Raw genomic sequence first — 21942 nt, 5'->3', positions numbered from 1 at the left:
TGCAACGGTGCCAACGAGTGTGGGTGAAGCCACCGTTGGCATGTGTGGGAACGTGGGGGCGTGGTACAGCGGGAGAGCGGGAGAGCGGGCGAGCGGGAGCCCACCGGGAGGCAGCAGCACCGTGGCAGCCGCCCCGTCCTCGCCCTGCATGACCGCGTTGTCCAGCACGCTGACCACGCTCGCTCTGTCGGCCAGTCGCATGTAAAGCCCACCCAGGTAGTTGAACCTGGACACGCAGCAACACACCCAGAGCACTGAGGAGGGATTGCTGTGCAGCGCGGGTGAAGGGATTTTCAGCAGTAGTTCCGCGAGGTCCACTTCACTAACAACAAAACTGAACTGGTGGGAAAGTGCTGCCCCCTGCTGTGTAGACCAGTAGTCACTTGGCGGAATTTAGAAGTAGGTCTGGGATATCTGCTTTCCTGAACTACTTTTCACAGGTGGTAGGTGGGTGGTGGGGAGGAGCAGAGGGGGAGCGATACCACCAATAAAATATTATCGAAATATAATTATATTTTTGCTTATATTGTGAACGTAGCGGACATCGTGGGAACCCATTACCAAAACACTGGGCGCGCGCGAAAATGTATTTCCCACACGCATGACGATGCGCTGACGCGTTCACCAAGAGCGGAGGAATCGACCGTCGCTACGGCCCCGACGCCTCACCACTGGGCTTGCCACGCCAGGAAGTTGAAACTCGGGTACAGGAACCAGCCGGTCTCAGCCAGCCGGCCTTGCGGGTCGATGGCAAAAAAGAAGGCGGGCGACGGAGTGTGCTGGAAGGTGACGTTCACCATGACCCCGGCTCTGCCGTGGCGAGAAAGGGGTTAGCAGCGGTTTATTACTTTTAGCGACGCGAGGAGGAACTTTTTATTTTGTATCAACAAGAGTAATGCGATCAAACAGAGGGAGACGGTGCCGCACGGGCAAGTAAATTGAATCGTGGCCGGCTCCGGGGTAAACCCACCTGTGCCACGGAACGTGTGAACCGGCAGTGCAAATAGGAAGTGGAAGAGTAAACTTTGCAAAGTGTGATTCTGAGCCCGGGTGAATACATTGTGTTCTTGCGGGGAAACTAATCTCCAGAAGAGAAGCGAAAGTGTCCAAGCGTAGGTGCTTCGCGTAAAGCACTTTGCGAGACAGGAAAAGAAACTATTTTGCTCACGAAATCTTTACACAAATGTTGAAACCAGCCGTTGAGTCTGCACAACACTAAAGCTATCTTTACTTTGTCGCGGTTCTATAGAATGCAGTGTAGCTTTGACAGATATGTGCAGTCAAAGTTATACGTTTCGCAGCTTCCGTGCATTATCATCGGCATGTGCCTCTCGTTATTCCTCCTTGCTCTGGATCACCACCTACGAAATTAAAAGTAGCTGCAGCTTCCAGATGAAGTCCTAGACCATGCTATAACTTATAAACACAATACAGAAATTATAATCGTGTAACATTAATAATTTCCAGCCCTTGGTTAATCTTCGACTGGATGAGAGCTTTCATATGATGTGTCGGTCCTGAGCATTGCTTGACCATACTTCAACATTCTGGTTATTGCGGGTTTGTGAAGTGGGGAGGGCGAGGGGGTAGCGGTCAGGACCGGTTCAGGGTTCAAATGTCACTCGCCACCGATGTTCGCCGTGGTCAGGAAATGAACTCGTGTCGCTGCGTTCATAGCGCCGCCACAACCCGACAGAAGCTGCTCCGGGTCATGGGCATACAATTGGCTTGATTGGACTCGGACTGATCAACGGCAAGAGGGAGTGGAGGGATGGATGGAGGCCATTGCTGCCCAGCTGGCACGGCTGCCGCAGAAACTTCTCTCGGCGGCCAACTTCCCTGGGGAACTTTATGTATTTGGTCGTTTTCTTAATTTTTAAAATTTTATTTTGGATGCATTGTTATCGCAAGACAGCACTGTACGGTGTGCCGTCCAATCGGCAGAGTGCGCAGTTTAGCGCAGAAGGCAGACGGCTCATTCTCTGCATGGCTTGACGGGTGTGGGGTGGGTGGAGAGTGACCTCTGCCAACATCGTCAGCGTGCGATTCATGTTTACAAACGACGGCGCCGTACCAGCAAAGAGGTGTGCTACTGTCGAGCGTGTCCTGCGCATCGTGCAGTCGGGGCATTCGTGACAGCTTCTTGACATCTCGCCGTGGTGGCGAGATGTTAACTACCTCGCCTGGAACGCAGGAGGTCGTGGGTTCGATCTCGACCCTGACACCTGTATATTTGAGTTGCATGTTCCCCCCGTGGTCGCGTGGAATTTTTTTTCTGGGTGCTCAGGTTTTTCCCTTCAAATTTAGAAACACGCATTAGAGAATTTGGCTGCGATAAATGTCACTTCGTCGGGCTATCATTTGTGATAGCAAGGTCGCATCTGAAAAGGAGCTATGTAGCTCAGTGGGCGTTACTTGGACAAAATAAAACATAGTCACTATCGTTAGTTTGACAGGCTGGCTCGGGGTAAGTGTACATTTACCACAGTGGCACTGTGAAGGATGTCGCTAAGATATGGGAATAAACAATCACAGCCTCCAAAAGCGGGGGGGGGGGGGGCAGGAAGGTAATGGGCCTTCACCAGAGGGAGCTCTAGAGGCCCCCCTCCAGTGAGTATCTTGGTCTACCCTTTCACGCTGGCCGGACATCTTGGTGGAGGTAGGAGTACCCACATATTTTGCAACCTGACCTGAGCACGTACACCAACTGAACAGATGAGGGGGGGGTGGTCAGTGGATGGGGGATTGAAAGAAATTTGACTCCATCATCTCAAATGCCATGCAGGGAGATCGAAACGAAAAGGCGACTTCCCGGATTACCGCGGCGATCTCCCATCCGGTACAAATGAAACAGCGCAACAAACAACTCATCGCAATTCTTTTAAATTGAACAACAAATCTCCCACTTCAGCCCCATGTGCCACCAGGCTCTGGCTGGCTTCACGGCGAGGGCCAGATGGGCCGGGCCGGGCCGTGTTGCCGGCTGCCTCGTGGGTCCGCGCCCGTTCCGGCCGTGGCGAGCCACGCGATCGCGTGTCACGTCCACACGTGACGCGCGAGCGAGCGCGGCCGCGACCTCATCCTTGCGTTCGTGTACGCCGAGTGACCCCTATTTATTAATATTCCGCTGTACCAGATTTCAATAGTTAAAGTGCAAGAGAATTTTTTTTAGCAGAAAGATCTCCACGCGAGTTATCCGTCAGCCGGCATGTATTCGTCCAAACACCAGATCCCCTAGGGTATGACGATGGGCAACGCTCTTGCATGTTTCATTTTAATCAGCACGTCCCCCCCCCTCCCCCAAGTAACTTGCCTTTTTCTTCTCAGCCAAATTACAGAAGTGACAAAGTGTTTAATTTCATTTTGACGAAGGCTAAACACGTTCATCACGCGGCAGCAAAACGAGTCTCGTGAGAGAACCGCAGGCACTTTGGTGTAACACCACGATTTGGACACCGCTCACAATCCACGGTGGCGTCGAGTCAAGCGACACGGCGATGATAAGCCCGAGCGGCGTTCTGCACCCCGCTTTGCTGCGAAGTGGAAAAATGTCAAACAACGTAACTAGTTTTATTTCACCAGGTAAGGCCCACCGAGCTATATAGCTACTTTTACCTGGCCACAAATGACAGCTCAACGAAATGGCTTATCACGTGGAAATGTAGAGCAGCCAAATACTCTAAACGCATTTTGAGAGAAAAACTAGAGGACCCAGAGAAAAATCCACACGACCACGGGGAGAACATGCAAACTCCTAATATACAGGCATCTACGTCGGGATCGAACCCACAACCTCCTGTATATCACGGGAGGTAGTTAACATCTCACCACCGCGGAACCCCTTGTATTGCGTGTGCAGGCACTTTGACTGCACCGGTGCCCACGGGAAATTGCACAGGACGGGGGGTGGGGGGGAAGGCATTTAATTCCTCGTACCAGGGCCCGCGCCAACCAGGCTACGCCACTGGACGTTGATGGGGCCTTGTGTGTCTTCCGTCAGCGGGATTTGCGCTGCGCACCTCATCTGGGCCGTGACGTCGGGGTTGTCGTGCACCATGGTGGCAGGAATGTTGATGTTCGTGTCGCACTCCCGCCCGACGCAGTTCATGTCCTGCAGGCTGGCCCCGGGCTCGGCGTGGACCAGCACGCCGGCTGCTCCCGACGCCATCATGTTATGCACCTGCGGGAGGTCAAACATCACACGCGGTCGCACGTGGGGCGCCGCGGTTAGCACGGTTGGCTACGCACGGTGCCAAGCGAGTTCAACGTACACGCGGAAAGCTCCACACGTCCTCGTCCGCTGCTCTCTCTCTCTCTCCCTCTCTCTCCTGCGCTAGATAACAACTCTGGTTGTCTTACAGTTGACACGGTGAGCCCTTGTGTCCTACTGGTGTGTTTCTGTTTGCTTTCTTGGAAAATAGAACTTACAAAAAATATGTATTATCTATATATATAAAATCGCAAATCTGTCTGTCTGTCTGTGTGTGTGTCTGTCTGTCTGTGTGTCGCCGGACCATACGCAGTTTCATTGGACGACCGGCGCGGACCACGGCGGTTGCCCCTGGCAATGGGTAGCGACGCATTCGCTGCGGGGTGGACGCCATTTTTAATTCCCGTTAAAAATATGTGCACGCATTAACACGCGACTCTGAGGTAAATTCATCAAAGTTTCACGTCCTCTTCACTCCCCCCCCACCCCAATGTGTGCAATTACTATTATAGGGTCGGTAGATAATAAAATTATAGCGATTACACAGTATTATTGTAGCGCGGGGGGGGGTGGGGTTAACGGCCCCAGTACCCAGCCTCAGCCGGGTGGGCAATTTAGGCGAGGCCGGAGGCTCTGCACGGTACTAGGCCTCGACACCCCACCACACTATAGGCCGTACATATTACTGCACAGCGGCCGAGGAGATCGTGGCTGGTGGGGGGGGCAGGGGTAGCAGCCCATCTGTGTATATATGTAAGGTTATTAAGAAATATATTTTTCACCCGGGCAACGCCGGGTACTTCTGCTAGTATATATATATAACAAAAAAAAAGACACTCAACAAGCATTTGACAATAACACTGCCCGAAAAGGATAGGTTGTAAAACAGCTGACGTTTTGGGAAGTGGCTCTACTTTATAGCCAAGAGATAGAGAGGGGCCAGAGCAACTGAGTGTACTTCTCGTTGAAGACTGCACTATAAACCACGGGGCACTGGTAGAAATGTCCATTTTATAATGGTGTAATAAAAGACTCCGTCAGGCACTGCTGGTCTCCGTTGGTCTTTTATTCAAGTTCTTTCTCCGCACCCCGCTGGTCTCCTCCGCGGACCAGCGTCGTCTCGCGCGCGCCCCGCACGCGCTTTCTCCTCAGCTCCTCCACTCGTCCTCACACCCCGCTGGTCCTGACAAGGGACCAGCGAATCCTCTCGCGTGCCGCGCACGCTCCTCTCGCGTGCCCCGCACGCTCCTCCGTTACCTCCTCCTCGCGCGCGCCCCGCACGCGCTTTCCCGTCAGCTCCTTCTCACGCGCGCCCCGCACGCGCTCTTCCGTCAGTCGCTCCGCTCCTCCCCGCTCCGCACACCGCTAGCCGACGGTGTGCCGAAGCCCCATCAGCCACGTGGCTGATGGCGCGGCGGCCACCCAAAGTGGTCCCACTTCTTCACTCCATCAACTGGCCCCGATTTCTTCCGGGCTCCCCTCTATATCCTCTCTCCCACGTGACCCTGACTCCTCCCCTTCCGGATCGTCCGATCCGGCCTTCCCATACTGCCCTGCTGGCTCCACCTCCATTCACCTCGCTTCCCATTGGAGCCGAGGTGAACGGCGGCCCCTCCCACACGCCCCCCATACCGGGCTCCGCCCCCAATACCCTGGGCCGTGTGATTGGGCCAGAGCCCAGCAGCAACCCCATTTACGCTCGCATTACATGGTACCACGTTCATAACTGTCTTATTTTAGCATACTAACAATTACCCATTGGTAGATAAAGGGTGGGTAACTAATATTCTTGCGTAGGCCCGGGAGGCGAGACTCAGATGGTTCAGGCACGTGTTGAGGCACGTGTTGAGAAGAGACAGAGAAGACGCAACGAGACGATGCCGTGGAGATGCCTCCAGTGCAGGGAGGGAGGAGCAGGGGGGGAAGGAGCAGGGGGGGGCCGAGCGAGGGATGGGAGGATGCGGTGGGACGAGGTATGAGACGCGACTCGAGAAGAGACGCAGACGAGAAGCTCATGGAGAGAGAAAATCCGAGCAACTGACTACCTGCCCTCCGTGGTGGCGAGATGTTAACTGCCTTGCCTGATATACAGGAGGTCATGAGTTTGATCTCGAACCTGACGTCTGCCGTATATTTTGAGCCTGCATGTCTCTGTCCCCGTGGTCGCGTGGATTTTTCTCCGTGTCCTCCGGTTTTTCCCTCCACATCTAAAAAACGTGCATTTCGAGTGTTTGGCTGCTATACACTTCCACGAGATAAGCCACTTCATTGGACTATCATTTGTGGCCAGGTCGCTTCTGCAAAAGAGCTATGTAGCTCAGTCAGTGGGCCTCACCTGGAAAAATATTAAATAGTTTAGTTTAGTGCAGCAATGGAACTTCTGGCTGAGAGGAAGAGAGTGTGTTCCGTGGGGGAGTTTTGCCCTCTCATTCCATGTTCGAATGCCAACTACTGCATTGCCAGTTATACACCGCCATGCAGCGGTGGCTATGCCATGGTTACACCTGAGCTCTGTATCATATTTCAGAGTATCTGCTGTGCTTGCCTGCCTGCATTGCAGCGGTTTCTTCTTTTTTTGTTCCAATGCAATGCGAATGTACGCAGCGTCTAAATGCCACCGCATCTCGAAGCGCCGTACACAAACCGTGGGCAAATTTAAGTCGCAGCGAGAATCGGTGAGCAGAGTTTACCAGTCAAAGGCAAAGGAGAAAGAGGCAGATCTGGGGGCTGGATTTTGAGTCAACAGCACTGGTGGCTGGGGTAAGGAAGCCCCCCCCCATCCAATTCCGGACTATGGAACCAGCAGAGGAGAATGAACGACCCTCCCGTTCGGCGAAGGATGACTGTGGGCTTCGACAGAATGCCTCGGTCGCTGGAGCCAAGAGTGTGCGCAGAAGGGGGGGGGGGGAGAGTAAAGTGAGACGAGGGGAGATTTCATGGACGATCTTTAACATGGCGAGAACGGTTGTGAAGTTGATTCAGGATTGTATTGGAAGCAAGTTTAAACTGCTCATACTTTCTATTGATTACATGCTATTTTATTAAAGTTAATCATTGGAGAAACCATTCAGTCCCTGGACACAGCAGAGGATGGATTACGCTTAATGTCTTCTTAATTTTTACATCATAGAATATCCTGTAAATTCCGTATTGGAAAATGTAACAAATATTGTTGGTAAAATTCATGAACAGTTTTAGACGAAACATCTTCAATTTCCCCGCACCTCCTAATAGCACTGTTGGCTACACACGGTGCAAAAGAAGTTCTGCATACATATGTAATGACAATAGAGCGTGCATGCGGTGTGAGGGGACTAGTAGCCACGGGAGGTAATGCCAGGGGCATCAGTTGTGAGTCCGAAGGGACTGGTGGCTACGGGAATGTTCGAGAAGGGAGCGTGGTCCGGTGACGGAAGAGGACCGTGGAGTCTGCCGGTGGAGCGAGCGTCCAGAGTCAGCGAGAATGATCGAGAAGGGGGGCGTGGCCTCGTGTCGGTATAAAAGGGAGATGTGCGGGAGACTCGAGGCTGTTGCAGTGGGGGTCTCCGCCTGACGTCAAGTGAACGTGTCTTCAATAAAGTGCCATCTCAAGAAAAGTGTGTCAAGTCGTCATTACACATACACACAGGTGGAGAGTTTGGAACCGTGCCGTGGACCGAATTGTTGTGAACAAAGCAGCGAGCGAGCCACCAGAGCCACCAGAGCATGGCGAGCTACGGCTTGGCATTGGAATATTGGGGGTGAAGTGTCCTCGTTCATGGGTGCGGGCGAGAAGTCGAGTAGCAGCCTGCTGGATCATCTGAAGTTCGGTGGCGAGGGAGTTGGGGAGGTCGTGGCGGGGAGCGGTGATGCGATGAAGGCGTGGACGGGAGTCTCGATGGCGAAGGCTGGAGATTACCGCGATTCAAAATTCCAAAGCGCGATTAACAAACGTAAACGCGGAGGCTCCAGCGATGAGTCATCGCAAAAAATGCGCGAAATTGTGAATGGAATCCTTGCGGTGTACGCGCCGTGACATTGGCCATAACCAAAACGCATTCGGCATCCAATGCAGTCACCACCCCCCCCCCTTCCCCATAACTCACGCCACCAAACTAGAAGCCCCGAGCCTGCAGGCGGGTAATGTCCCAGGTGGAAGGGGCGGCCTGCAATTATTATCACAGCCATCAGCTCAGTCTACGAGCTTTTCCTTTTCCAGTTTGCATAAAAATACGACTCGAAATGCCACTTATCCAGCCTGTCAAGCCTCTCACAAGCTGTCACATTTCCACCTCCTGCTATGCTACAGCGGGAGATGCAATGCCACGGTCATTACCGAATTCCTTCCGAGGCCTCGCGAGTAGGTGGCATATTTCAGCACCACAAACGAGGTGTTAAGAGGTCAAACGGTGAGAGCTGCACACTGCAGTCAACAGCTGCCATTACCTCGTTTGATTCATTATTCGTTTTTGATTTTTCTTTGAAGGAGGGTTTTCATTTGCTTGGTAGTGGCTGCATGCAGGATTTAGTCCTTTAATATAATGAATGTACAGCGTTATGGGATGCTTTCAGCATGAATGACGCTGTATAAGATTAAAGGGCTTTTATTATTACTACCCTCCCGGAAGCACACTCCTCACGCCCCCCACACTCCTCACTCCCCCCACATCTCTGCCCGCATCATCAGGTTGTCTTCTTCTACGCGCAAACTTTTTCGTACTTCTACGTTTAGTCGCTCCTCTGGGTCCAGTTTTAAAAAAGAGCAAGAAAACAAGAAAACCACGTCCGTGCATTCCCAACCACGTCGTCACGTCAGACTTCCCCGCTCGCGATTTGGCGTCAAGCGAGCGACCGCGCTTCTCGTGGCCACCGCTGCCGCCACCGCTGATTCGCACGAGCGCGTGCGAGCGTCAACCGTTCATTGTAAATCAGCCAATGTAGAATCGCTCCGTCGCAATCTTTTCATAACATCCCTCTCTCCCTTAAAGAATGTTATCTGGCCAGGTGCCTTCGCAGCAGAGGTTATGAGTTAAATTCCTGGTTGGGTGGGGGGGCGGTTGACTCTTCCCATCATCTCTCTGGGGTCGACAAATTGAGTACTCGCACTGCGGAGAAGTCAACAGTTGACCTCCTCAAGATAGGCCCTCACCCTCTTCTATAGAAATGAGGAATCTCCACCACTGGCTTAGGGATACGAACGGGAGATGAGCACCAGCCTCTGATGTTCATTGGGGCAGAAAATCGCCGCGACTTTCTTCGCGACATAATGAACGCCTCGCGCACGTACGCCGCGGTAGAGCGAGCGGGGCGCGGCCCCTCCCTCCGCTGTGGATCCTCCTTCCCTGGAGCGCACGCCGGAGTTCCAAGCCTTGGAGCCATTAGTGCCGACGAGTGCCAATTAGCGCAAGTGGGACCCAGAGAGACGCCCCCACCCTCCTCCCCCGGGGGGACCCGCCTAAGAGTTACGAATGTGGATTTGTGACCATGCCACGATGGAGTTTCCAATATCGATTTTTGGGAAATTTCCCCCCGCCCTACCCACCCGACCCCAGCGTTTCAATAAATGTCGTTGGGTGTTAAGTTACGGGGATTTCTAAAGAATGGCACATTCAAAACAGGTGTTAAGATGTTAAAACACCAAACTGAAACCTTTTACAAGGAATCATGTCTGCATTAACCACAATACCTGTGGTCAAAATGCAAACAAAAAACATAATTTGATAATATATGCATTGTCTCAAAACGGAGTTAAACCAGAAGATGCCTTTTGGCGCCTTTTGGCGTCCTCAGATCTAACACCGTTTTGAGACTCTGAGGTGGACCAATCAGCTTCAAGGACAATGCCATATATTATCAGAGTATTTTTTTGTTTGCATTCTGACCACAGGTATTGTGTTCAATGCAGACATGATTCCTTATAAAAGGTTTCAGTTTGGTGTTTTAACATCTCAACACCTGTTTTGTTGCCAGTAAAAAGGGGAAAACCTGATAATTGTTTTTTTACCCTTTTATCTGGCAACAAAACTGACAACTTTTATTTTACAAGGAGTCATGTTTGCATAGACCACAATTCCTGCAGTCGTAATGCAAACAATAAACATAACTCTGATAATGTATGCACTGTCCTTGAAGTTGATTGGTCCACACCCGAGACAGCTTTCCTTAGAGCCCAGTCTCGCATGGTGTTGGACCAGATGACGCCAAAAGGCGCACAACTCAAAGACAATGCACCATCAGAGTATGAGAGCTCGGGGTAAGCATTTACACCATTGGAACCTCATTTGCCAGTAGAAAAATATGATAATTGTTTTTTTACCATTTTATCTGGCAACAAAACTGACACCTATTCTCATATTTTGGTACTGGCAAAGGAGGTCCCATGATGAAAAGGCACATTCGTCCGCTACGCTTACGACCGGGTATGCAGTGTACACGCGGAACGAAATGAAGTACACAGAAAACCCGCATTATGGATGATGTTGGTCGCGAAAGCCTACCACGTGTTAAACTGAAGTACACAGCTCTGCAGGGCGGAGAGCTCGATTGAACGTTTGGTCAAGAATGATCGTGGAGTGCAGGTTTCCTCTGAACAAGCGCCGATCCTGTCGTAACGTGGGCCATCGGCGGCACGTTCAAGGGCACGTCCGGCGTAGCGCTGCATCTCGGTGGGTGGGCGATGATGAATTACAGTCAACGCTAATCAATACCTTAAACTCCTGCGCCTAATGCAAAACCTTTCCTTTGTTTCTCTTGTAATTAAACCCTTTGGAGTGCCTTGCATAAGGAAATGCTAAAGTTTTATTTGGAGCATTTAAAACTATCGAGCCATGAGAGGCTGATTCCCGACTGTAGCGAACATCAGCCGCGAGCATTATCTGAACTGGAGAGAGTTACGTTAGAAATATAACCAATATGCTGTCCGGCACATATCGATAGGACTTATTTTGAATGCCACACCCGCGGTGGCGCAGTGGACAGCACATTGCACGAATGTATCCGGGTATCCGAGTTCAATTCCTTGGTCACGGCTAACACCAGCGGCGAGTGACATCTGAACTATCTGGTAAAGAGTCCCCATCTTTACCAACCCTGAAGTATGGTCAACCAACCCCCCCCCCCCCACCAACCCCCATCATAACCAACCAAATTGGCATGGGGGAATCCTCCATACAACAGTGGATTGGTAAAGCTATTGACAAAGAAAAAATATTCTGTGGCTCGCGTTGGTAGCATTAGGGCCGACGTTTCCGTTTCATCTTCTTCGTTCTTTCGGTAAAGTCACGTAGAAGGGAAATAATAAAAGAATAAAAATAAAACATAATAAAATATTGGTAGCATTTCAGGCTGTAGTGAGAGGCTACGTGAGCGCAAGCGGACCAGGGTGGGATGCGCGCCTTCGCAGACCTCATCGCCACAATCGATTTGAATTGTCCTCATTGTACCTCGCTTAAAGATCACACACACACTGCCTACCCTTCTCAACAACAACAACAACCGTCTCGTGCAAAGCCGAAAAGATCGGATCTAAACGAAAAGGGAACAGTTGTTCTTGTGGCTGCCTTCACTGTGCAAGGTAAAATGTAACAAGGCAAAGTTCATTTTGTGCGGTTATTAATATTGAATTCTTGCGCCTGGCGGCAATATGTTCGTGAGCTAAATGCCAATGTCGAGGTCTGCTAGCCACGACGAGAGGGCTTCGCGAGAGAGTTTGTGTAGTGTTGCGATATCTCATCCTTTGATGGAGTGCAGACCGCATTGCTTTACTCTTCGGTACATATTAACTAGTTTGTATATATTAGGAATACAAATTTTAAAGACACTTTTAGATCTTGTCGGACCATTTACATTATGTACTCATGGCAGATACCTTGATTTATGTCACCCAATGTCACGTGACGATAGTTTTTTTTGCAGGAAAAGTGCGTAATTGGCATCACTTCTGGCTTTCAGGGCAATCTGAAAGCAAAACATATTCTGTGGATCAAATTTCAGATCCTCTAGGCCCGATTATCTTTGGATTATTGCACAAATCAGGTGCACATCCCTAGTATATGTGTATGTTTGTAGGTATGTCTATATCGTGTATGTGAAATGTTGCAGCTAATATAATACAACTATATTACTGCCTTATTCACTGTTAGGACTAATGGGATGGGTTCATACAGTCTGGTATACAGTGATCCCTCGTTTATCGCGGTTAATGGGGACCGGAACCCCTCGTGATAGGTGAAAATCCGCGAAGTAGGATTGGCCCTCTAGGAATTTCCGTATATGTGTGTGTGGGTACCAGAATGTTTAAAATATGTATATTTATACTTTATATATATTTTACTTAAATCTATTTAATTATAAAACCTTAATATTATACATTCACTCTCTCTCTCTCTCTCATACGATACGTATTATGGTGTTCTACACTCACCAATGACAGTAGTATCTTGAGACTTGACTCCAGTAATGACGACGACGACGATGACGATGACAATGACAATGACGATGACAATGACGACGATGACAGACCTGTGCAGTTCGATGAATGTGATGATGAATGATGATGATGATGGTGTTACTGCACAGGTATAATGAGGCCTTTAAATCAGTTCGAAAAATCCGCGATGCACTGAGGCCGCGAAACTTGAACCGCGAAGTGGCGAGGGATTACTGTATAACTATGAGGTACTTGTCAACCCGCACTTACCAGCAAGGTGAAGTATGGTCGAACAACTGACATTGCCGCCGACACTGCACTGCAAATCCTTCAAGCGGCAGCGGACTGACAAAGCGCCGTGACGCGAAGCGAATTCAGGCTGCAAAAATGCGTTTCGTGCAGGAAAAGAAACCACGATCGATTTCTTTAGGGCTAAAACGAAAACTCGTTGTGGTCTTGCGGACGTGCACACATCCGCACGCAGGCGTCACGAGCCAACGCTTACGATCATCGCTGTGCGCTTGCCGCGGTGGAAGCACGGTGTCTTCTCACAAAACTACTTACCCTGAGCGCAAAACGCACTCTCGTATTCAGTTTCAGTTTTCAGTTTAATATATTAGGATTTACCCTGTGAGCCATTCGGCTATTGATTTGGGTTCAACCGCAACAAACTAGAAAAATACAAGAAAACCCCTAAAATTAATTGTACACAAATCTGAACATCACGTGCGTAGTAAACAATAAAATCCGACAGAAAAAGCACAACCCGTCCATGCTGCGTAAAGAAAGTGCAAAAAATGCCATTTCGATGTTTTATCCCAATAACAATCATAATACAATACAGATAAAAATGTAAGTATAAATCTATACTAAATAAAAAAAATCGGCCCAAACCAAGCCCCTCTAAACCTTGCTATAACAATGCTAAAACGTAACAGTTTTCCCAACACATGTGATTAAAAGTTTACAATAGCGACACACACAACACACATCACTAAACCTAGCATCCGTCGCTAGCTGCATACGTCAATCCATAACAGCCGGATTAACAATAGCAGTAGCAGCGCACTATAATCAAAATACATATTAAGTTCATTCGTCGGTCATCTAAAGCTACATTTTGTATTTCAGGCCACAGGAGAGCAGTGGCAGCTATGGCTGTACGACTCCTCTAGAGCATTTTTGAGTGATCGTCTCGTTGGAATCGATCCAAGTTGGAGTTTATTTGCGATAGCATTCCAGACCCTGGGGGCATCGATAGCAAAAGCCCTTTCTCCAGTGTTTGTACGGCAATTAGGAATGCGAAGCTGGTAAATGAGCGAAGATCTTAGCTCACATTTGTTTTCCGAAACAATAAGGAGATCCATGAGGTAATCTGCGGATTTCTTTGTTAGTACATCGTCAATAAATAATATCTGATGCATAAGACGTCTATCATTAAGAGATGTTAAGTTTGACCCATTGTAGAGATCGCAGTGGTGGATCCTATATGGGCAGTTCAATGCAAATCTTAAGGCCGAATGATATATTGAGTCAAGCTTCTTCAGAACAGCACTGGTTGCTGATTTATAAACGATGTCAGAGTAATCAAGTAGAGGCATTATGGTAGCTTTTTATCAATTCGTATTGTACGTGTGTGTGTGTGTACGTTCAACTTCTTTCGCACCGTACATAGCCAACCGCGCTAATCGGAGGTGCGGGGGAAGGACAACAAACTGAGGACAAAAAGTTGTTCTAAAGAAATGCGTTTTCAATCTACATTTAAAAGTGGATAGCTCCAGTGGCTTCCTAATATCGGAAGGGAAGAGTGTTCCAGACGGCCGTAGAAGTGCATCTGGACGCGCGCGATGCAGTGACCGTCTTTGTTGCGTTCGCGCAAACGAGCAACACGAGCCCTCACACACCCGGCTCTACAAGTGTGCACAAAGATAAAGATTCCCCCCACCCCGTATAGCCTTAACAGACTTTTGGGGCAAGTGCTGTTTGCGAGCGCCTAGGTAGGCCGACAGCACACGAGGAGGTGGGTGGTCAACACCACGCCCGCACCAGGTACTCATTTGAGGCCGAGTCGACCTAGGGATGGCCCAGGACCGGTTCGGATAATCGTCACTGGTGTTGGTCGTGAGTAGGAATAGAACTCGGGTTGCCAGGTTCGTGTGGCAGCGCGCTAACCGCTACCACTACCGCTCCTCCCACAACAAGGGGACAACAACAACACGCACTGTTCTGGCTGACACAACAAGGGGACTGCCGATGGAATGAACCTTTTTGCTCCTTGCATAAGCCCAGCCTGTAATTTTCATTCGGAAACTTCACTCACAAGCCACGGGGGCGTGATAAAAAATATACGCATTCATGCCGAGCGAAAACGTCGACATTGTTTTACGATGTTACGACACTAACTAAAAAAATGTAGTTTGAAATGTCTGCACTTGATCACATGCCATCAACCTGTCCTTGTCAAATTTACATGCATTTTTTATTATTTTAAACACGATCAGTCTTGCTGTGGCTGAGCACGATCCCGTTATTTTTAAATCTGGCACCGAGGTGCGACTGCACGTGCGCTTGAGCGCGGCGACCAGAGTTTCATTTCTGACACGAGCGCCGGACCTAATCCACTTAATCCCATGACTTACGTCCCCGTGGAGAGGGGTTCGTTGTTTTCAGCAAGGAAGCCTGAGCCGCAAGCCTCAATCCCGACAGCTGTGTCACTTATCAGAACCCAATTTATAATGTGATACACCAAAACATAAATCAATAATTCCCAGCCCTTCAGCAAATCCATCGCAAGGATGAAGGCCTCCCCTGCTTGACCATACTTCACCACGCCGGTTGAGCGGTGCGAGTTGGTGAATGGGTGTCACAAACATTATCTGTCATTCACAATAAAGGTTTTTTTGGGTTAGATCGCGTTATTTATAAATGTGTCGTAACCCTCCACCACCCGACACGGCCAATCAGTAAAAAATGTGTCACGTTTACAAAAGACAAAAAGTTCACTACTTTAGCCCACCGGTGTGTTGAAGAGTGAATCAACATCATTTAAAATCTAACCCAAAAAAACCTTTATTATTAATAATATTGGTCGCGAAAGCCTACGTGTTAAACATTATCTGTAATTCGATTAATCGGCCTCGCGTAGGCAAGTCAAAACACGGAAGTCAAGGCAAGCAGTGTGGCCTTCTCAGACTGGAGACTGTCCATTCGGAAGCCATGCCCGCAAGCTACAGGTCACCAATCGGCCTGCAGAGCTGGGCTGAGACCGCTGATTGACACTTCTACGCCACCACCTGCACTTCCATGCTACAACTCAGAAGGACCCCCTGCAACTGGTTCCTGCTGGGCATCAGCTGCTCTCAAAACCCAACAAAATAAACTATTCACCTCTAACCCGCCACCCCCCCCCCACCCAAATGTGCATATATGAATCGTCACGGTTTGGTCTGGGACTTTATTTAAGACTATTATTTTTGTCTCATTTGTACTGAACTATCTGTGTATTGTGTGTACTGTCACCTACGTTCTGTCTCGCTCGCTCAGTTAACCTCAACGGGAAAAAAAATAATTCACTATTATTTGCATTTACATAAATGTCCACAAATGTTTTAATATATATTTATATAATAATAATAAACAATTCATACGCGCAACCCCATCCTGGGGTTACGTCCGACGCAGAGACTGAGCAATGAATTTGGCTCGCGTGCAGGTGCTGGAGTGGATCATTTCATCGGCTCGGGGAGGCCTCCGCCGAGCGCCGACGCCGGCGGCGATGATGAGAGTGCGCGCGTATCTCGAGCGTAAGAATCGCTCCGCGGTCGACGAATGGACGCGTCGTAAAAACGTCTCCCGCGAACCTTCGTGAAGTAGGAGCACTTGCCGGCCGCGGACACCCACGCCACGGCGCCCGCCAGCCCGTCGTCGTCCCCCCGCCCGCTCCGACGACGGCGGCCGCACCCGTCCCCGCCGTCCACAAGTCTCAGGGGCTGGTCCGTCCACGAGCCGGTGAGCCAGTCGTAGCGCGCGTCCAAACGCTTCACCACCAGCGGCAGCTTCCACCCTGGCGCACGGAACACACGGCACGCAGCACATCCATCACAAATTCAGCTCAACAAAGCCATTCATTTAATTTGAAATTCCCCTCCCCGCCAATTACGCTATCATTTCCGACGACCAAAGCACCTGAAATGAGTCCGATCTAGTGTTAAGTTTGTTGTACAATCCCGCTCGCACCTCCGAATAGCACGGTTGACTACGTATGGTGCGAAAGAAGTTAAACATATGTACGCACATATGTCAACTCTGGGAGACTGACTGGGTTGTGTCTGGATAGAGCTTGGATGGGAGACCACCATGCATTCCAAGTTGCTGTAGGCTGCTGTGGAGGAGCTATGTTCTCAGCAGAGGGCAGTGCAGCCTAATCCAATGTTGTACTCTACTATGTCCCAATGTCCATGCACCGCTCTGCTTTCACCATCCAGCCTGGTGACAGTTTGGTGAATTTGCCCCGATGAGCCACACGGCAAGGGGAGGCCATCATCCAGCAGTGGACTGACAAAAGTGCTGTACATGTACATCGTAATTTTGTTATCAACTGCATGTCATAACACATGGTGACATGACATGGAGATTAATTAGGTTGAAATTCTAAAAACAAATCAAGTAGGTTTAATATTTAAAACCATTTGACGTTTTTTTTGTGTACACTTATGAGTGACTGCAATGAGACCATCAACTCACTGTACTTGACAAAACCCGGTTTGTACGTACATGTGCATGGATGTTGAACTTCTTTCACACCGTACATGTTAATCGGAGGTGCTTTCCATCACAGGTGGCTGCCCAATCTCAAACTCAGAATCCCAGTGGTGCCAGCACGGCACCCGTGAGCCAGCCGGCCACCCCCAATAAAAGTGCTCTCAGCTTTGTCTCGACTCGAACTCGGGGTCACATGAACGCCAGCAGAAGCGTGATATTTTACTCACCAATAGTGGGAAAGAAAATGTAATCTTCTCACTTTCAGCCGGATTATTATTATCATTTTGACCATTTTTAACACCGTTACAAAAAGCCATCGCACATGCGTGGCCATCTTGTTGATATGTCACGATGACACCCTGGCTAGAGGCAGTGGCGTGGCCTGGTTGGCAAACGTCCTGCTGCAAAACATTAACTGCCCCCCACCCACCGTCCAATTCCTCTCCCCTCATCGTAAACCTGCGCTCGGGTTTCTTCAGCTCCGGGGGCCCGACACGGTTGGAACCGCCCGCACGTTCAATAGCCGCGCCGCCGATTCGGCGCGGTGACGGGCACGGCGCCGAGGTCGGACGCGGTGACGGGCACGGCGCCGAGGTCGGACGCGGGGGCACCTGTGCAGTGGAAGACGACCTGCGCGAGGCCGCAGTTGTGGTCGTCGCACTGCCACTCGTAGAGCAGAGAGGGAATCCAGTTCCCCAGGCTGGACACCTGCACGGGGACGTAGTGGATGCGTTTCTGCAGGTCCCACCTCCTGCCAGGGCCCAGCAATGTCACCGACAACAGGGGGAGGTGTTAAGTTTGTGATCATCTCATGCTAACTTTACTTGATTTAATGGCAGGCGCGGGCAGGCCACTCACGGTCAACTTCACACCGAGTCCCTGTCTATCGCCTCTCCACTGTTGTAAACGCGATTCACAGTTCCACACAATCTTTTTTGATGCTATTGAGACATTTTTTTTCCTCTAGGCCTCGTCATGCAGTAGAATGTTGGGAAATCGTTCTTCATCCATCATACATGCCACGGCAGTATGATCATATCCCTTTCATAATATCTGCGATGTCCCTTTTTAGCCATAGTTCCTTTTTACGCTAATATTCCTTCTCCAATCTCATAATAGCCTCGGGAAACCCTGATTTGGCATTGTTTAACATGCATCCCTCGGAGAGTTGTCAAACAAGCTTCAAGGAATTAGTTTGTAAAAGTGCAAAATCTGCAGGATGTATTCATTCATTAAAACTGGGGAAATATGGCCCTTCCATCCAATTTGTGTTTAGGGCTTGCAAATGTTTATCGGTAAGACTCTTGGCCAATTTACAATCCATAAAAAGTCGACGGAGAAGCATCTGCCAATTACACCAGCGAGTTTCCAGGACTCTAGCGGCCAATTACAACAGCAAACATCGTGCCGTTCATTAGTTGCATGGCTTAAAGTTGTTTTCTCCATGACTTTCATAACATGCAGTTGTCAGGTGGCAGCAATGAAGCAGACACTGCAGTGTATATCACAGTAATCCCACTCAATTCTCAAGGGGCCATAGCAACTCGTAAAATGACCTTGAAAAGCATTGTGGGGCTTTTTGTTGTTATTTTGCCAAAGCTTTATCCGAATAAATTCAAGCATTCCTCCCATTCCTTACACGAGCACCTCCAAGTTCAAGAGGCAGCCACGGCATTGAGAATGTTGGGGGTGGCCGAGGCTGGAGCAGCAGCGATAACTCTCAAGGCAGAGAGGTAATCTGTCAACACGGTGCCTAGCGTAGGTGTGCTGGTGGAGCAACTGTACCAGGTCCCACAGGCCAGACGGGCCCAGGTGCCGGGCTGCAGAGAGAAGGGGAGGAAGTGGGCATATGGGGCCCCATCTCATTCCTCGCTACACTACCATCCCAGCATTGTACGTAGTATGTCCACTGGGGAATGGGGCAACCTGCGTGTCCCCCAGAATGTTGTTTAACTACGGGTGTGATTTGTCCCAATTGCAGCCAAATTATTAACAAGGCGTTCCCCCATGAGGCTTTTATGATCCACCGCTTAATAATAAACACGCGACCACGTGTATTTGAGTTTGTGCGCAATTGGAGGCACATGTGAATTCAAGCAAGTCTGCCTGCCGATAAAACATCGTGTGTTGAAACCGGGTCCAGAGTTTCCTTTAACGGAATCAATGCTGCTCAAATGATGCACTCCCGTGGGGCCGATACATATCTACAGATATATTCAGGATATACACATCGACTCAAAACGGAGGGTTTAGTTGACGACACAATGAACCATATTTGTTTCTGGGCAGGCCACGCGGTGGTTAAACGATCGTCATATAAAAAACCCTCCACCACCCGACAAGTCTTAATCGGCCGGCGAGGAGCTGCATGTCACGACTAAAAAATAAAACTCGTCTTTATAAACGTGACGATCTTGTCGTGCGGCGGTAGGCTTGACGACCCTACCCTCCCCATAGGGCAGAGGTCGCAACCGGGTACCCGATACCCGTACCCTACCCGATACCCGGCTACCCGTACCCGGTAGCCGTTTGCGACCCTGGTGCGGCCGGGTACGGGTACGGGTAGGCCGTAAGTCACTGGTGAGTCACCGTTTGTCACTCATTTCGGGTAGGGTACGGGTACCCGTTCCCTACCCGTACGGGTACCCATTTGCGACCCTGATGCGGCCGGGTACGGGTAAGGAATCAAAACCCGTTTGCGACCTCTGCCATAGGGGCCACAGGCTACCCAACAAAACGCAATGTCTGCTCACACCCCCCCCCCAGCCCCAAAGCATGAAGGAGTTGGTGGGGGGCGGTCAGTGGGGGGGGTCAGTGGGAGGGGGGGGTCATAGGAGGGGGGGGGTCAGTGGAGGTCACCCGCACCCGCTGTGCGCTACGGCAGCGTCGACTCGCTCCCGGAGCCAGGCCACGTCAGCCGCTGCGCTCTCGTCCAGTGACAGCACGATCAGCTCGGCGTTGCGGGGCAGCGCCTCTACCAGGGTCCTCGCCGACTCCGCGCTCCCCCACAGGCACTCGAGGAAGCCCGACCCGTTGGTGAACGCGTGCACCAGCACGCACGAGTTGTCGGGCAGGCCGTCGGGGAACACGAACGAGTCGTTGAGGGTCTTCAACGCGAAGGGCTGCGCGCTCGCTCCGGGCTCGAACTGTGAGTCACGCGGCTTTGGGGAGCTCGCTCCAGCGCCCACTGCGTGGTGGTGGTGATGGTGGTGGTGGCTTCTCGCGAAGGCGCTGATGCGGGAGTAGCGCACTGGGTGGTGATGGTCGTCGTCGTCGATCTGACGGTCTTCTGCGTTGGTGGACGACGCGTGGGATAGCAGCTGCAGCAGCAGCAGCGCGGCGGTCACGGCGGGCGCAACGGTCATGGTGACTGGAGGACAATCTCGAGAATAAGTTGGAGCAACGAGGAGGCAATGGTCGCCTTGCGCCGAGACGTCGCACGTCCGGGCAGGAGCTGCCGACGGTGGATTCACTGGGAGAGCCACGGAGCTACAGGCGATGCGCAGCGGAGGGAGCGAGCGAGCGAGCGATGTCAACTCCGCTGTGTCTTGAAGTCCGCGACGATCAACGTGTACACGCGCAGCACACGGAGACGAGGCAGAGGCAGACCCACACGCGCACACGCGGAGTTGAGTGCCGGGCTGAGTGTCAGCTGAAGAAGCCCCGTGACCAAAGGGGGTGGGGGGGGAGAAGTGGAAGTTGACGAGGTGGTTTCACTTCCGTGTTGTGAGCACGTGTCCCGCTGCTGCGGGGCCGGCGTGTTATGATACTAATAATAGTGGGGTCCGCGTGTTATACTAATAATAGTGGGGTCGGGAAACTTCCACTAAGGGGACGTCCATAAATGACGTCACGCACCTAGGGGGGGGGGTCAGAGATTTGTGACGATGTGTGACGAGGGGGGGGGTGAGAAATGTGACGTCACATCAAAATGCGCAACTTTAAATACATATAGGCAACACGTTCTACTTAATTAAATAGACTTTTTAATAAATGTTTTCTCCTACAACATCAGAGTGCAGCGGCACATTAAATACGCACTACAATGACAATAGTTTAAAGCGATTTGAAGCATGTTTTATTTTATTTTTGGGGGGGGGGGGGCAGAGCTTTGTGACTTCATATTTGAGGGGGGGGTCTGACTTTTTGTGACGCCGTGTGACAATGGGGGGGGGGGGGGTCAAAAATCGTCCAAAATCGCGTGACGTCATTTATGGACGGCCCCTAACAACAGCGCCACCAGTTGCCCTGCGGTTCTGCTTCGAGTGTCACGCGCTCGGTCTCGTGGTGGGAACGGGGGTGGGGAATAACATTACTGAACACAATTTTTGTTCCTGGGTACGAAGTGTTACTTTTTTTATTGCTTGTGCCTATAAAGTATAGAAAATGGTTATTATTCCCCACAAACTTTGCTTTTGTGACCAGGACTTTACGTGAAGGAATGACACACTCATTGAAAATAGGTAAATTTCAACATATCACTGTCCTGGTCACAAAAGCAACGTTTGTGGGGAATAAGAGCGATTTTCTATACTTGTGAAGCATAAGCAATTATAAATAACAC

At 50.4% G+C, this 21942-nt stretch overlaps 1 protein-coding gene across 1 annotated transcript in view; it reads right to left on the bottom strand.

The window, feature by feature from the left end:
* Positions 1-21150, bottom strand: part of LOC144720862 (uncharacterized) — a 45917-nt gene extending 24767 nt beyond the window's left edge. The window contains exons 1-6 of the mRNA XM_078597959.1: positions 20244-21150; positions 17990-18129; positions 16478-16680; positions 4020-4180; positions 670-810; positions 105-226 (exon numbers count right to left, since the gene is read on the bottom strand). Of these exons, the coding sequence (XP_078454085.1) occupies positions 105-226; positions 670-810; positions 4020-4180; positions 16478-16680; positions 17990-18129; positions 20244-20743 (1267 nt within the window). The 5' untranslated portion in view covers positions 20744-21150. The remainder of the gene's footprint in view (positions 1-104; positions 227-669; positions 811-4019; positions 4181-16477; positions 16681-17989; positions 18130-20243) is intronic.
* Positions 21151-21942: the final 792 nt, after the last annotated feature.

The sequence above is a fragment of the Lampetra planeri genome, chromosome 10, assembly GCF_965212315.1.
Source record: "Lampetra planeri chromosome 10, kcLamPlan1.2.h2, whole genome shotgun sequence".
Taxonomy (NCBI): domain Eukaryota; kingdom Metazoa; phylum Chordata; class Hyperoartia; order Petromyzontiformes; family Petromyzontidae; genus Lampetra; species Lampetra planeri.
The sequence above is the reverse complement of the archived record's forward strand: the minus strand, read 5'-3'. Positions and strand labels throughout refer to the sequence as shown.